The sequence below is a fragment of the Toxotes jaculatrix genome, chromosome 20 (assembly GCF_017976425.1).
Source record: "Toxotes jaculatrix isolate fToxJac2 chromosome 20, fToxJac2.pri, whole genome shotgun sequence".
NCBI lineage: Eukaryota > Metazoa > Chordata > Actinopteri > Toxotidae > Toxotes > Toxotes jaculatrix.
Genome location: NC_054413.1, coordinates 1,894,803 through 1,909,623, shown reverse-complemented (window position 1 = coordinate 1,909,623; position 14,821 = coordinate 1,894,803). Strand labels below are relative to the sequence as shown.

General features: G+C 37.5%; 1 protein-coding gene across 2 annotated transcripts in view; it reads left to right on the top strand.

The window, feature by feature from the left end:
* Nucleotides 1-349: 349 nt before the first annotated feature.
* Nucleotides 350-14,821, top strand: part of LOC121200371 (E3 ubiquitin-protein ligase RNF31-like) — a 39,874-nt gene continuing 25,402 nt past the window's right edge. Inside the window, exons 1-16 of one of the 2 annotated variants that reach the window (XM_041065638.1) lie at nt 350-540; nt 1,338-1,543; nt 1,767-1,913; nt 2,004-2,159; nt 2,270-2,326; nt 2,455-2,584; nt 3,031-3,192; nt 3,313-3,463; nt 3,610-3,761; nt 3,927-4,069; nt 4,382-4,624; nt 5,022-5,363; nt 6,540-6,725; nt 6,909-7,115; nt 8,074-8,247; nt 8,882-8,980. In XM_041065638.1, the coding sequence (XP_040921572.1) occupies nt 1,340-1,543; nt 1,767-1,913; nt 2,004-2,159; nt 2,270-2,326; nt 2,455-2,584; nt 3,031-3,192; nt 3,313-3,463; nt 3,610-3,761; nt 3,927-4,069; nt 4,382-4,624; nt 5,022-5,363; nt 6,540-6,725; nt 6,909-7,115; nt 8,074-8,247; nt 8,882-8,980 (2,553 nt within the window). In that variant the 5' untranslated portion in view covers nt 350-540; nt 1,338-1,339. Of the gene's footprint in view, nt 541-1,334; nt 1,544-1,766; nt 1,914-2,003; nt 2,160-2,269; nt 2,327-2,454; nt 2,585-3,030; nt 3,193-3,312; nt 3,464-3,609; nt 3,762-3,926; nt 4,070-4,381; nt 4,625-5,021; nt 5,364-6,539; nt 6,726-6,908; nt 7,116-8,073; nt 8,248-8,881; nt 8,981-14,821 lie in introns of both variants that reach the window. The other variant, XM_041065637.1, reaches the window with a different exon arrangement.

The following is a 14,821-nucleotide window of genomic DNA, read 5'->3' as shown; positions in this document are numbered from 1 at the left end:
ATACGTGCACAGCCTCTCATGCTGCACAAAATGCAGCACACAGCAGTTTGACTGAATTACCTGAAAGGTAAGTAAACTAACATTAAGTATTTAACAAACAAAAACACAGTTCATGTAGGGGACTGGATCTAATGAGAAAGGAGGACGGAAACTCAACAGCACCACAAACTATATCCTCCAAAATGACCTTCACGTTGAATCAGCACCTCACTAGAACAGTGAAGTCAGGGGGCTGGAGGCAGCCAGAGTCGATAAGGACAACAACCTGGAAACCGCTGCTTTTAGTTTGAAGGATCCCCGCTTTAATTTTGAAAAAAAAAAATGAACAGGAAGTAGAGCAGAAACACGAAACGCTGAAGTGGAGTTCCGCATTGGAAGCTAGCGTCACAGCTACACACAGCACGAACTCAGAGACGGTGGGACTTTAACCTCTAATATCATGTTAAAAACGCGTTATTTTTATTAACGGCGGCACATAAACTTCTCTCCGGGACTCCCGGAAGACGGAAACAAGCGTTAAAGGAAGCCTCGAAGACGCAGGTTTGTAGTTGTTATGCTGAATTTCTGGAAAGTTTCGGTTTCAATTGACGTGAATTATTGTTGTCTGCTTTGATTTCGAGCTCAGAAGTTCCACCTTTAACACAAATGACACGGTAAATTCCTGTCAGATAAGATTTTACCTTTAAAAAACATTACTTACTCAACATAAACATCAGTTGTCTGGTAGTGTTTATGATTTAATAATCAGCTGGACAGCTGATTAGTGCTGTGAAGTCACAGGGGGTGAAACTATTATTAACCTGGACTTTCCCTTATTAATGTCAGCTTGTCATATGATGAATTAAAAGTTAAATAACTGGGGACACTTTATCCCAAAGAAACCCTGTTATTCACCCAGAATAAGTGGCATTAAAATAAGTGGCATTAAAAATGTGACCTGTTGTACTTGTACCCTTTGTTTTTTCAGAATTGTCAAGTATTTAGGTGGTTTACTGATTTTAAATATGCCTTTGACTTAAAGTTGACACGCGACAATGTAGGAAATACTCAAAATACTCAAAAGTTATTCCTTATATTACTAAAACAATAGAACAAAAGTATTATTAGCAAAGGTCAAGTACTCCACATGCAGAAAAATGCCCCCTGTGAGACTTAATGTGATATTATTTACTATATTACAGGGTGAAACTAGAATTTTACTGCTGCAGCTCGTCAGTGTAAAACTAATTTTAACAGCTTCATATAATGTTGGGTAGGTTAATCTGTAACAGTTTTATGATCATATAAGCCACTGCTTTGAGACGACAGCGATATGTATGTACTTTCCATTTCAGCAGCGATGAGCAGCAGCCCTGCGTCTGTGCACATGGATGAGGTCAGGAGGAAAGCCCAGTCCCTCCTCTCCTCCTCAGGCGTAGCCCAGGATGTGAAGGCTGAGGTCCAGACCATGGCCAGCATCGCTCTGCCTCTGTCAGAGAAGTACTGTCACCTCGAGGCGGAGGCCATGCTGAGGGACAACACGGCCAGCCGCAACAGGCTGGAGGTAAAGTTCCCTCTCAGCTGATCCTGTAGTGAAAGTAACAGGGGTATTTACATTTGAATAAAGTCTAATTTGTATTGTCTGTATGCTGCAGGGGTTGCATTTACCCCCCCCCCAAAAAATTACCCAAAAAATTCTTGCCAAAATACTTTAAAGATATTCCAAGAAAATGAGCCCTAATAACTCTAATGACTTTACTAACCTAGCAACTTTATCCCTTCATCAGGCTCTGGAGTCTTTGAGTAGGCTGGTCAAGGCCTTGAGTATCCTGGAGAAGTACGGCTGTAACCTGACCTGCCCTGCCAGGCCCAGGTACTGGAGGAGCGTCAAACACAACAACCCTGTCTTCAGAACAACAGTGGACGCCATGAAGGTGAGGAAAAACATATTTGAGTTGAGAGTTTGAAGCTTTTTGTTATTCATACGTTGCCAAGATAAGGTCAAACCTGGTTTCCTTTCACAGGGAGGGCGTAGAGTCCTCTATCTCTACGGTTACACCAATCAGCAGATAGATGGCCTCAGTTTCCCAGATGAAGTCAGCGAACCGGACGCTGAAAAAGTTGCTGCCGTGACGCTGGAGGTCATGACCTTACGCACAGAGGTGGACATGCTCATTAAGGTTTGTATGTGTGTGCAGTCAATCATCGGATTGGTGTAAACATCCATGATCAGCAGTTTCTGTGCAAGGAATTCACCATATTCCATTTCTTATATGTCTTGCTTGTTTAGGGCACCCATCCTTACATAGAAAACTTCAAAGATATACTCCCATTTGTCGAGCAGCAGGTCTGTACAAACATTTTCAGTAGCTTTATGATTAATTTTTGTCACTAAATGTTTACATCATCCACGTCAATATTATATTATTATATTTCCAGTGTGATTAGTATTTACTGTGATTCTGTTTTCTTTAGGATGTGACTGTGAGTGACTCTGTGGTTATCCTGCCGGGAGAGGAGCAGCGTGGAGACAAACCCCAGGTCCTCTCTCCTTCACCTAAACCTGCTCAGAGCCTCTTAGGACAGTCCCTGAAACCATCAGCAGGTAAGCCGCTGCCACACCTGATTTTTTTTGAGAAAGACACCAATAGATGAGACAGTTTCCAGCAGTTGTGTTGGACTTTTTCTTCGTCATGCCAGGTGTCTTTTGATGCCACAGATTTAGATTTTAGCTCCATTCAGGATTAAAAACACAGGCGGAGTAGGGAATGAAATATTCAGTGTTCCTCAGTAATTTAAGTCCTCATTGCAGACGACATTTTAACCATCGCCAAATTACAGATTATGGTCTAAAGCCTAAAGACTTGTAGCTGCCATTTTTTATGGGGACTTGCTCTCCTGGTAACTTTCCCTGTCATTGTTATTGGTTCCCAAAAAATTCTATACGTTGATGTTGATATGTTTCCGTCTGTCAGATTAATAAAAACAATTCTGATTTAGTCCATTTTCACAACTAAGCGTTGTTTGCATCCCTTTTCTCTGTGTCTCCAGGCTCTCTTACACAGAGCGAGTGTAATTTGTGTGGCAGGGCTTCTTCTCTGGTTTGCCCGTCATGTGACAATCAACATTTTTGCGATGCATGTGATGACCTCTTTCACCGCCACCCCTCCAGAGCCAATCACAAGAGAGACAAAATACAGAAAACTGAACAGGGTATGCCACATTACAAACTTTAAAACCAACAGTAAAAGCTTGAATTTAGCTTCTTTTTTTTTTTAACTGTCTGTGGTTTTTTTAACTTGTATTTTTTGTGTTGTGTGTGATTGCATTCAGAGACCTGCACCATCTGTGGTATTTCTGCTGTGTACGCTCAGTGCTCCGCCTGCGTCCAGAGCCTGTGTCTGAACTGTGACATGCTCTTCCACTCTCACCCTGACCGCAAAGGACATAACAGAACTATCGTTACACCTGTCAAAACATCCAGGTGAGGAGAAAAAGGAACATCAGCTTAAAAGCCTTTTACTGTCTGACTCGCTTTCTCATTTGGCAGCAGTGTTGTCCAGTGATCAGAGTGGTGATAATGTTAATAAGGTTAATGAAGTCACAGGTTTATTTGTTGTCGTCTTTCAGTCCATCTCTGTCACCTTGGGAGTGTTCTCATTGCACCACAGTGAACGAGATACGAGCTGTTCTGTGCTCGACCTGTGAACGGCCTCGGCTCGCCACGGCTGCTTCTACCGTTCAGGAAAGCCCCATGTCAGTTCCTACATCACCGAACACAGGTGAGGCGGACACGTGGTAACCATGTGCTTTATTTATGCAGCACAAAAAATGAAAAACGTAGCACAACAAAATAAGACAAAACAGTGAAGTAAACAAATACAACAGACAAGAAATACTAGAATTTAAAAAAATCATATTTGTTATGCCTGTGTTTGACCCCTCAGAGTGGCAGTGTAAGAGCTGCACGGTTGTAAATCAAGGCAGCAGCATCCTGTGCATTGTGTGTGAGCGCCCTCGTCTGGCCACTCGACCGCCCGTCGCTCCAGTGTCTTCTAACCCAGGATCTCTGTCTGATGCTGGATCAAAGGTCTGTTCACTGCTGCGGTTCATTACCTTCTCTTCTATCTTTTACCTTCCCAGGGACTAATACTGCAGGTGTTCGGTCCCATTTATACTAGCCCTGAAATGGCAATGGATTATTCTCTTAGTCCTGGAAAGCTCCTACAGAAATACAGAAGCCTTTACAGAACTGCTTTCACGTAGTACTCCTCACAATAACTAAACTGATCATGAGGTGTAGCTTTTTATTTCGATCCCTTATTTATCTGTAGAGGTGCTGAAAGCGTTCTTCTTGACATGTATGATTTTGTTTTCTTTTTTTTTTCTTTCTCTTGCACAGTGGACCTGTCAGTTTTGCACCTATGTGAACACCAAGCCCACTGGGGTGTGTGAGATGTGCAACTTGTCATGTAAGGACTCTCCTGGCGATTTGCTGCCCCAGTCTCTTCAACAGACGCCGTCCATCACTACAGATCAGCCTCAGCCCGGTGCGAAGCCCCAGCCGAAGCCCAGAGTGCACATGGAGCTGAAGAGACAGAAGAGGATGAGGGAGGACGGACTCAACCTCATCCACCAGATCAGAGTGGGTCTTCGTCTGAACGGTCTTACACAACCACATCCTAGGCCATGAGTTTTTCTGTTTTTAAGAAATTAGCAGGGGAACTGTGGGCTGTCAACAAGATGAAATGTGATCATGGTAAACCAGGCATCTGTTGCTCTGCTCTGGAAAAATGCTCAGGATTTCCCAGAGCCTCAGCTGACCCCTTCAGATATTTTTTTTTCTCAGTCCAAAAAACAAAGAAATTGAATTTACTATAATGTAAAACAGGGGGAAAACAACAAATCCTCACATTTCACAAGCTCTAACATTCAGATCTTTGGCACAACGTATTGGGAGAATGTACATAAACGATGATAAATAGATGATCAGAACACAGAGACTGTTATAATGCGAGATTCATCCTGATCCTCCTTCCTAGGAAGCAGAAAAGCGAGGGGTCAGCCCAGAGGAAGTGTACGCAGCCCTCTGCATGTGCGGTGGCAGCAACATCAACCCCTGTGACTGGCTGACATCAGAGCTTCCGCACCTGCTGGATGAAATCTGCGCTATGGCAGCGTCTGTCCAGCTAAACTACAAAGCTGGGGATTCTGGGATACACCCCATGGTGGAGAGAGACGGCGAGGAGTCGGAGGAGAGAGGTCCCAACGCCACAGGTGAAGATGTGAAGCTGTCCAGAGCTGAGGCCAAGCTGGCGTGGTTAGCAGCAGGAGGAGACACAGACAGAGCCGTGACACAGCTACTGAGAGACCGACATGTCAAGGTAGGAAAGTGAACCTGTTACACAGAAACCCCCCAGATACAGAATGAAGAGGTCTCCTTTTAAAGGGAACTCTTTAATTTTACAGCCAAAAAGTGCAGCTACTTAAACACAGCTCACTCAAAATGTTATTTTCCTTCGAGAGCTGCAGGAGTTTCAGCTGTAATTTCTACTTTGTGCATCAACATCTTACACCTTTTCCATCACTGCTTTTCCTTTCAGAATAGTTTAATTTGATACAGATTTTATTTCAGAACGTTGTCCAACAGACGACTGACAGCTCTCTTCTTGATTCAGACATAGGGGTGGGTGTCTTTACAGATTTTTAGATAGCGGTGCAGCTGGTAGATGGCAGCAGGTGCAAAGTTTATAAGTCATACCAAACAGATACTTTCAGAGTGTCTTCACCCCACAAGAGGTTGCAGAGTGTCAACGAGTGTGTGTGGTGACGTTGATAAAAGGCTTTCATCAGCTGAAACATTTTATGAGGAACCAGGACAGCTCCTGTGTGTCTCCCAGTTTTCTGACCTTGAGAGATAACTCAGAACAAAGACGGTCTGTGGTGCGTTGGGAGTGATGTGTACATGAACCTCTTGACCCTGGTTGATGAGTCAAGTGCGGAAATTCCAAGCTGATAGGAGGAACACAAAGCAAAGAAGAAAGGCATATATCTTCACACAAAAAAGAACTGATACAGGGTACAGTTATATAATGTGTTGCATTGACTAATGAGCATATTCAGACTTTAGGTGTTTCTTCCACACTGATCAGAGCCCAACAAATGTTGTGTTATTGCAGACGTATCAGTACAAGCAGCAGAAGAGAAATATTTTAGTCATTTAGAAACAGAACCATTGCAGAACAGAACAGTGCCATTTTTTCTTGATAGGTGATTCAGTCAGTTAATAGATTATCAAAGTAGTTGTTAATTTTCTGTCTAATAATTGTGAAACATTGAGACCTAAGACTCTAAGATCTCTTATCCATTATTTTAGGCACATTTCACAAACTTGTGATTCTCCAAATGGTTCTAAAATCCACTTTTGTGGCTTAATGTGTGATACATTGGCATCATTATTGGAGTATGATATGTGGAAGTATCGTCCCAAAAGTGTAGGACGTCTTTCCTGTAAACACTTACCTCTAAGTTACCTCTCTGTTGTGTGTCTCTTTGTCCAGATGAGGGAGCTCCACTCTCTGGGTTTCAGGGATGTGGCCCAGTGTGAGGAGGCCCTGCGGCTTAGCGGGGGTGAGGTTAAAGGGGCTTTGTCTTTGCTTCAGCGCCCTCTCCTGGAGCCTTTCCACCAGCGTATCTGGGCCGACCAGCCCGAGCCACCGATTGATCCCAAGCACCCGGACAAACAGGTTAGTCTGCAGCAAATTGCCTTTGTGGTTTTAGTGTGCACACCATGTACGTGTGCTGACGTGGGAATGATATGTTTTTATGTACTGAAAAGAAATGTGCCTGTGTATATTCAGGGTGGGGTGTTTTTGTTTGTGTTCCACCTTCTTTTTATATGTGAACTTGTCCTTGTTTGCCCCCCTCAGAGGATGTGCAGGCGTCTGCTGGCGCTGTACGACCTGCCCAGCTGGGGACGCTGTGAGCTCGTACTGTCGTTGCTCCAAGAGCCAGGTGTCACTTACTCCCTGGAGGATGTAGTGCAAGCTGTGAAGGAGTCGCATGACAAAGATTTCATCAGGCGCCTCCTCAACAATGAGTGCCCCTGCTGTCTGTGCATCTTCCCTCGGAGCAAGGTGGGTCAGAGAAAGTGATGGTTCAGACTGCCCACTACCAGGTTACAGGACATGCTCACGGTTTCTTAAGACTGTCTGCTGTATGAACACTGCAACAGGTTATTGTTGCTGTAATAATTCCTCCTGTTTGAAGATACCTTTGTAACCACTAATGTACTGTTAACATCTCCAACATACATAAATCAACTTTTAAAAAGAGCTGCTTGACTCTTCACAGCGATACTGGGAAAATGTTCCGTGGGCTGGTGAAATTATGTTTGAACATGCAACACCACGTAAGGTGTTGACCCAGAGAAGACAGCTCACCATCAGCGAGGGGAAAATTCATTCCCGAGTTTGTCCATGTATCTGACAAGAGTTTGTGGCTGCCAACAGAGGTCCAACCAGGAATTCATTCCAAGAGCTCACATAGTTTTTCAACTAGCATTAATGGGTGTGTTCAGTAAAGACACAAAGGATTATAATTAGTTGTTTGTTATTAGCTTAAGTACACTTTGCTTGTCAACACTAGACTTAGATGACTTAGATGAAGATCAGATCAGATTTGATGACTAATTAATGCAGAAAACCAGGTCGTTCCAAAGGGCTCACGGACTTTTTCATGCCACTGTATAATTTATATATTTAGATATTCAGTTGATTTCTTTAGCTCAGTCTGCTTTTAATGGCCAGTGTGAACAGAAGAGATTACGGCAGGCAGAGACATTTGAAAAGTTATGAACCTGTTCTGTAAATGATAAAGTCGAAAGGAATCTTATCATTTTAAAAATGTCTCAAATCTCAAACTCTCTGCAGCCTATACAGTGCAATATTATTTCACATTTTAACATGATATTTTATTTAGTATTTTATTGTCCACTTTTCAGCCTCAATAAATATTCATGTAAATTCTAACTCTAACTAGCTTTGTTTGCTCTGTTTGTCAGTTTACTCTTTTCCTTTCCTCTCTGTGTTTCAGATGCAGTCTCTGACCTCCTGTCAGTGCTCAGTGTGCCACGAGTGTTTCAGGCAGCACTTCACCATTGCTGTGAGAGACAAACACATCAGAGACATGGTGTGTCCCGTCTGTGGAGAGCCGGACATCAATGACCCCGAACAACTGGACAGCTACTTCTCCACACTGGACATACAGGTGAGCTGAGAAAGAAGGACGCTGAAATCATTCATTTTTTTAAAAAATGTTTTTTTATTTCTTTCACCTTTTTTCTCATATACAGTTAATATGAAATATTCGATATGTTCAAGACACTCGCATATATATATAAACACACTCTTACCCACATATATTCAGATACACAGGAATCCATAGTAAACACAATATTATACAGTTGATATTGAACTTAGCTTAATTTTAAAATAAAAGCGTCTTTTACAGGTTTTTTCCAAGAATCTTTTTATTATATTTAGGTTAGTCAATGAGCACACAACTTTTTTCATCAAAACAAAACAAAATCATTTCTTTTATTTTTTTTTGCATACATATAAATAATTTCTATAAAAAAAGATGTGTCAAAGAAGTGTCAACAACACCAACATTAAAAAAATGTACTAAATAATCAAGAGCTTTTTCATCCCACATAAGCTCATAATATCTTGTAACGTATACCGTTATATTCACATTCAAACATCACTTTGTCTTCATTGTAAAGGAAGAATAGAAAAAGGAGGGAAGAGATGTGGATGAGGGTTTTTTTGAAAATCATAGACCCATGTATCAAAGCTGAGTTAAACGTAATCCAAATCCCAGTAACATTTTGTTTTCCCAGCTGCGGGACTGCCTGGAGCCTGATGTGTACGAGCTGTTTCACAAAAAGCTCACTGAGCACGCTCTCATGAAAGACCCAAAGTTCCTCTGGTGCTGTCATGTGAGTACCTCCCCAGCTTCAGAAATCAGTTCACTTGTTCTTCCCTGTTGTTGTGTCAGCCCTTACAATCTGATTTCCTCCTCCATGTGTAATTTGCATACCATACTTTTCATACTTACCTTTTAACTAGTCCTGCTGCCCTAAATACGCACTAGACCACCAAATGTGGATGAATGTGTTTTAAAAGTCTTCATTAGGAACCAGAGGATTTGGAGCTAGGAGCCACAGACTGGAAGTCAGAAAATATTAATAGACAGAATAACACATTGTTTGTTTTTGGACTTTTAATGGGATTTCTTGATAATACTTCAAATATAGATTTAACACCAGCCTTATCTTCAAAAGCTTATTAAACTTATTATATTTATTAAATTTTATTCCTGGCATTTGCTCAACTGACTAATATTTCTTCAAAGCTTCAAGTCCTCTATATTCAAATTGTCGCACATTTTAAATTTTATCAAATTAAAACTTTTTCCTTTTTCAGATGTTTTATATGTTATTTCAGTACCGCTTTCTGATCAGGAACTAATTGTTAATAATTCATACTTTATAGATGAGTTTAAGCCCCTTAATAAGACTTACTTTTGAATTGCTAGGTTGAAGAAAATCCTCCTCCAGCACGACACTTTGTCTTCATAGCAAACTTTTAGAGAGTTTGACCTCTTACCCCCTAGAGAAATTGGCCACCACAATTTTAAACATTAAATAAACCATCAACGAAGGGGTCCTACAATAATCCAAATCTGCACTTGTATATGAACTGATTTTTTTCCAGCTATCCTGCAGCTCTTTTGAAAAAGATGAGTGATGACACGTTTTTGTGCCTTACGTTTTTGTGCCTTTTTTATGACATTTCGAAGCCTTACTAAAGTATGACTTTATTTGATTTTGACGCCATACTATATGACGTTTTTTATGACATTTTGAGGTCAAAAAAATTTTTTGACTTTTTTTGTCCGAAAAAAACGCCATACTATACTATGACATTTTTTTACGGCATTTTGAGGTCAAAAAAATTTTTGACTTTTTTTGGCCGAAAAAAACGGCATACTATACTATGACGTTTTTTACGACATTTTGAGGTCAAAAAAATTTTGACTTTTTTTGTCCGAAAAAAACGCCATACTATACTATGACGTTTTTTACGACATTTTGAGGTCCAAAAATTTTTTGACTTTTTTTGTCCAAAAAAAACGCCATACTATACTATGACGTTTTTTACGACATTTTGAGGTCGAAAAAAATTTTGACTTTTTTTGTCCGAAAAAAACGCCATACTATACTATGACGTTTTTTACGGCATTTTGAGGTCAAAAAAAATTTTGACTTTTTTTGTCCGAAAAAAACGCCATACTATACTATGACGTTTTTTATGACATTTTGAGGTCCAAAAATTTTTTGACTTTTTTTGTACAAAAAAAACGCCATACTATACTATGACGTTTTTTATGACATTTTAAGGTCAAAAAAATTTTTGACTTTTTTTGTCCGAAAAAAAAGCCATACTATACTATGACGTTTTTTACGACATTTTGAGGTCAAAAAAAATTTTGACTTTTTTTGTCCGATTTTGACGACATACTATACTATGACGTTTTTTATGACATTTTGAGGTCAAAAAAAATTTTGACTTTTTTTGTCAGAAAAAAACGCCATACTATACTATGACGTTTTTTACGGCATTTTGAGGTCAAAAAAAATTTTGACTTTTTTTGCCCGAAAAAAACGGCATACTATACTATGACGTTTTTTATGACTTTTGGAGATCAAAAAAAATGTTGACTTTTTTTGTCCGATTTTGACGACATACTATACTATGACGTTTTTTATGAAATTTTGAGGTCAAAAAAATTTTTGACTTTTTTTGTCTGAAAAAAACGCCATACTGTACTATGACGTTTTTTACGATATTTTGAGGTCAAAAAAAATTTTGACTTTTTTTGTCCGATTTTGACGCCTTACTATACTATGACGTTTTTTTTATGAAATTTTGAGGTCAAAAAAATTTTTGACTTTTTTTGTCCGATTTTGACGCCTTACTATACTATGACGTTTTTTAAGACATTTTGAGGTCAAAAAAATTTTTGACTTTTTTTGTCCGAAAAAAACGCCATACTATACTATGACGTTTTTTACGACATTTTGAGGTCAAAAAGATTTTTGACTTTTTTTGTCCGAAAAAAACGCCATACTATACTATGACGTTTTTTACGATATTTTGAGGTCAAAAAAATTTTGACTTTTTTTGTCCGATTTTGACGCCTTACTATACTATGACGTTTTTTATGAAATTTTGAGGTCAAAAAAAATTTTGACTTTTTTTGTCCGAAAAAAACGCCATACTATGCTATGACGTTTTTTACGACATTTTGAGGTCAAAAAAAATTTTGACTTTTTTTGTCCGAAAAAAACGCCATACTATGCTATGACGTTTTTTACGACATTTTGAGGTCAAAAAAAATTTTGACTTTTTTTGTCCGATTTTGACGACATACTATACTATGACGTTTTTTACGACATTTTGAGGTCAAAAAAAATTTTGACTTTTTTTGTCCGGAAAAAAAGCCATACTGTACTATGACGTTTTTTACGACATTTTAGTATCGAAAAAAATTTTGAATTTTTTTGCCCGAAAAAAACGCCATACTATACTATGACGTTTTTTATGACTTTTTATGACATTTTGAAGTCGAAAAAATTTTTGACTTTTTTTGCCCGAAAAACACGACATACTATACTATGACGTTTTTTATGACTTTTGGAGGTCGAAAAAAAATTTGACTTTTTTTGCCCGAAAAAAACGGCATACTATACTATGACGTTTTTTATGACTTTTGGAGGTCGAAAAAATTTTTGACTTTTTTTGCCCGAAAAAAACGACATACTATACTATGACGTTTTTTATGACATTTTGAGGTCGAAAAAATTTGTGACTTTTTTTGCCCGAAAAAAACAACATACTATACTATGACGTTTTTTATGACTTTTGGAGGTCGAAAAAAATTTTGAATTTTTTTGCCCGAAAAAAACGCCATACTATACTATGACGTTTTTTATGACTTTTTATGACATTTTGAAGTCGAAAAAATTTTTGACTTTTTTTGCCCGAAAAACACGACATACTATACTATGACGTTTTTTATGACTTTTGGAGGTCGAAAAAAATTTTGACTTTTTTTGCCCGAAAAAAACGCTTTACTATACTATGACGTTTTTTATGACTTTTTATGACATTTTTAGGTCGAAAAAATTTTTGACTTTTTTTGCCCGAAAAAAACGACATACTATACTATGACGTTTTTTATGACTTTTGGAGGTCGAAAAAATTTTTGACTTTTTTTGCCCGAAAAACACGACATACTATACTATGACGTTTTTTATGACTTTTGGAGGTCGAAAAAAATTTTGACTTTTTTTGCCCGAAAAAAACGACATGACGTTTTTTATGACTTTTTATGACATTTTTAGGTCGAAAAAATTTTTGACTTTTTTTGCCCGAAAAAAACGACATACTATACTATGACGTTTTTTATGACTTTTGGAGGTCGAAAAAAATTTTGACTCTTTTTGCCCGAAAAAAACGACATGCTATACTATGACGTTTTTTATGACTTTTTATGACATTTTGAGGTCGAAAAAATTTTTGACTTTTTTTGCCGAAAAAAACGCCATACTATACTATGACGTTTTTTATGACATTTTGAGGTCGAAAAAATTTTTGACTTTTTTTGTCCGAAAAAAACGACATACTATACTATGACGTTTTTTATGACTTTTGGAGGTCGAAAAAAATTTTGACTTTTTTTGGCCGAAAAAAACGCCTTACTATACTATGACGTTTTTTATGACTTTTTATGACATTTTTAGGTCGAAAAAATTTTTGACTTTTTTTGGCCGAAAAAAACGACATACTATACTATGACGTTTTTTATGACTTTTGGAGGTCGAAAAAAAATTTGACTTTTTCAGCCGAAAAAAACGCCATACTATACTATGACGTTTTTTATGACATTTTGAGGTCGAAAAAATTTTTGACTTTTTTTGTCCGAAAAAAACGACATACTATACTATGACGTTTTTTATGACTTTTGGAGGTCGAAAAAAATTTTGACTTTTTTTGCCCGAAAAAAACGCCTTACTATACTATGACGTTTTTTATGACTTTTTATGACATTTTGAGGTCGAAAAAAATTTTGACTTTTTTTGCCCGAAAAAAACGACATACTATACTATGACGTTTTTTATGACTTTTGGAGGTCGAAAAAAATTTTGACTTTTTTTGCCCGAAAAAAACAACATACTATACTATGACGTTTTTTATGACTTTTTATGACATTTTGAGGTCGAAAAATTTTTTGACTTTTTTTGCCCGAAAAAAACGCCATCCTATACTATGACGTTTTTTATGACTTTTGGAGTTCGAAAAAAATTTTGACTGTTTTTGCCTGAAAATAACGACATACTATACTATGACGTTTTTTATGACTTTTGGAGGTGGAAAAAAATTTTGACTCTTTTTGCCCGAAAAAAACGACATACTATACTATGACGTTTTTTATGACTTTTGGAGGTCGAAAAAAATTTTGACTTTTTTTGCCCGAAAGAAACGACATACTATACTATGATGTTTTTTATGACATTTTGAGGTCGAAAAAATTTTTGACGTTTTTTGCCCGAAAAAAACGACATACTGTGCTATTACGTTTTTTATGACATTTTGAGGTCAAAAAATTTTTGACGTTTTTTGCCCGAAAAAAACGACATACTATACTATGACGTTTTTTATGACTTTTTATGACATTTTGAGGTCGAAAAAATTTTTGACTTTTTTTGCCCGAAAAAAACGACATACTATACTATGACGTTTTTTATGACTTTTGGACGTCGAAAAAAATTGTGACTTTTTTTGCCCGAAAAAAACGCCATACTATAATATGACGTTTTTTATGACTTTTTATGACATTTTGAGGTCGAAAAAATTTTTGACTTTTTTTGCCCGAAAAAAACGACATACTATACTATGACGTTTTTTATGACTTTTTATGACATTTTGAGGTCGAAAAATTTTTTGACTTTTTTTGCCCGAAAAAAACGACATACTATACTATGACGTTTTTTATGACTTTTGGAGGTCGAAAAAATTTTGACTCTTTTTGCCCGAAAAAAACGACATACTATACTAAGACGTTTTTTATGACTTTTGGAGGTCGAAAAAAATTTTGACTCTTTTTACCCGAAAAAAACGACATACTATACTATGACGTTTTTTATGACTTTTGGAGGTCGAAAAATTTTTTGACTTTTTTTGCCCGAAAAAAACGCCATACTATACTATGACGTTTTTTATGACTTTTTATGACATTTTGAGGTCGAAAAATTTTTTGACTTTTTTTGCCCGAAAAAAACGCCATACTATACTATGACGTTTTTTATGACATTTTATGACATTTTTAGGTCGAAAAAATTTTTGACTTTTTTTGCCCGAAAAAAACGACATACTATACTATGACGTTTTTTATGACTTTTGGAGGTCGAAAAAAATTTTGACTTTTTTTGCCCGAAAAAAACGACATACTATACTATGACGTTTTTTATGACTTTTGGAGGTCGAAAAAATTTTTGACTTTTTTTGCCCGAAAAAAACGCCATACTATACTATGACGTTTTTTATGACTTTTTATGACATTTTGAGGTCGAAAAATTTTTTGACTTTTTTTGCCCGAAAAAAACGACATACTATACTATGACGTTTTTTATGACTTTTGGAGGTCGAAAAAAATTTTGCCTTTTTTTGCCCGAAAAAAACGCCTTACTATACTATGATGTTTTTTATGACTT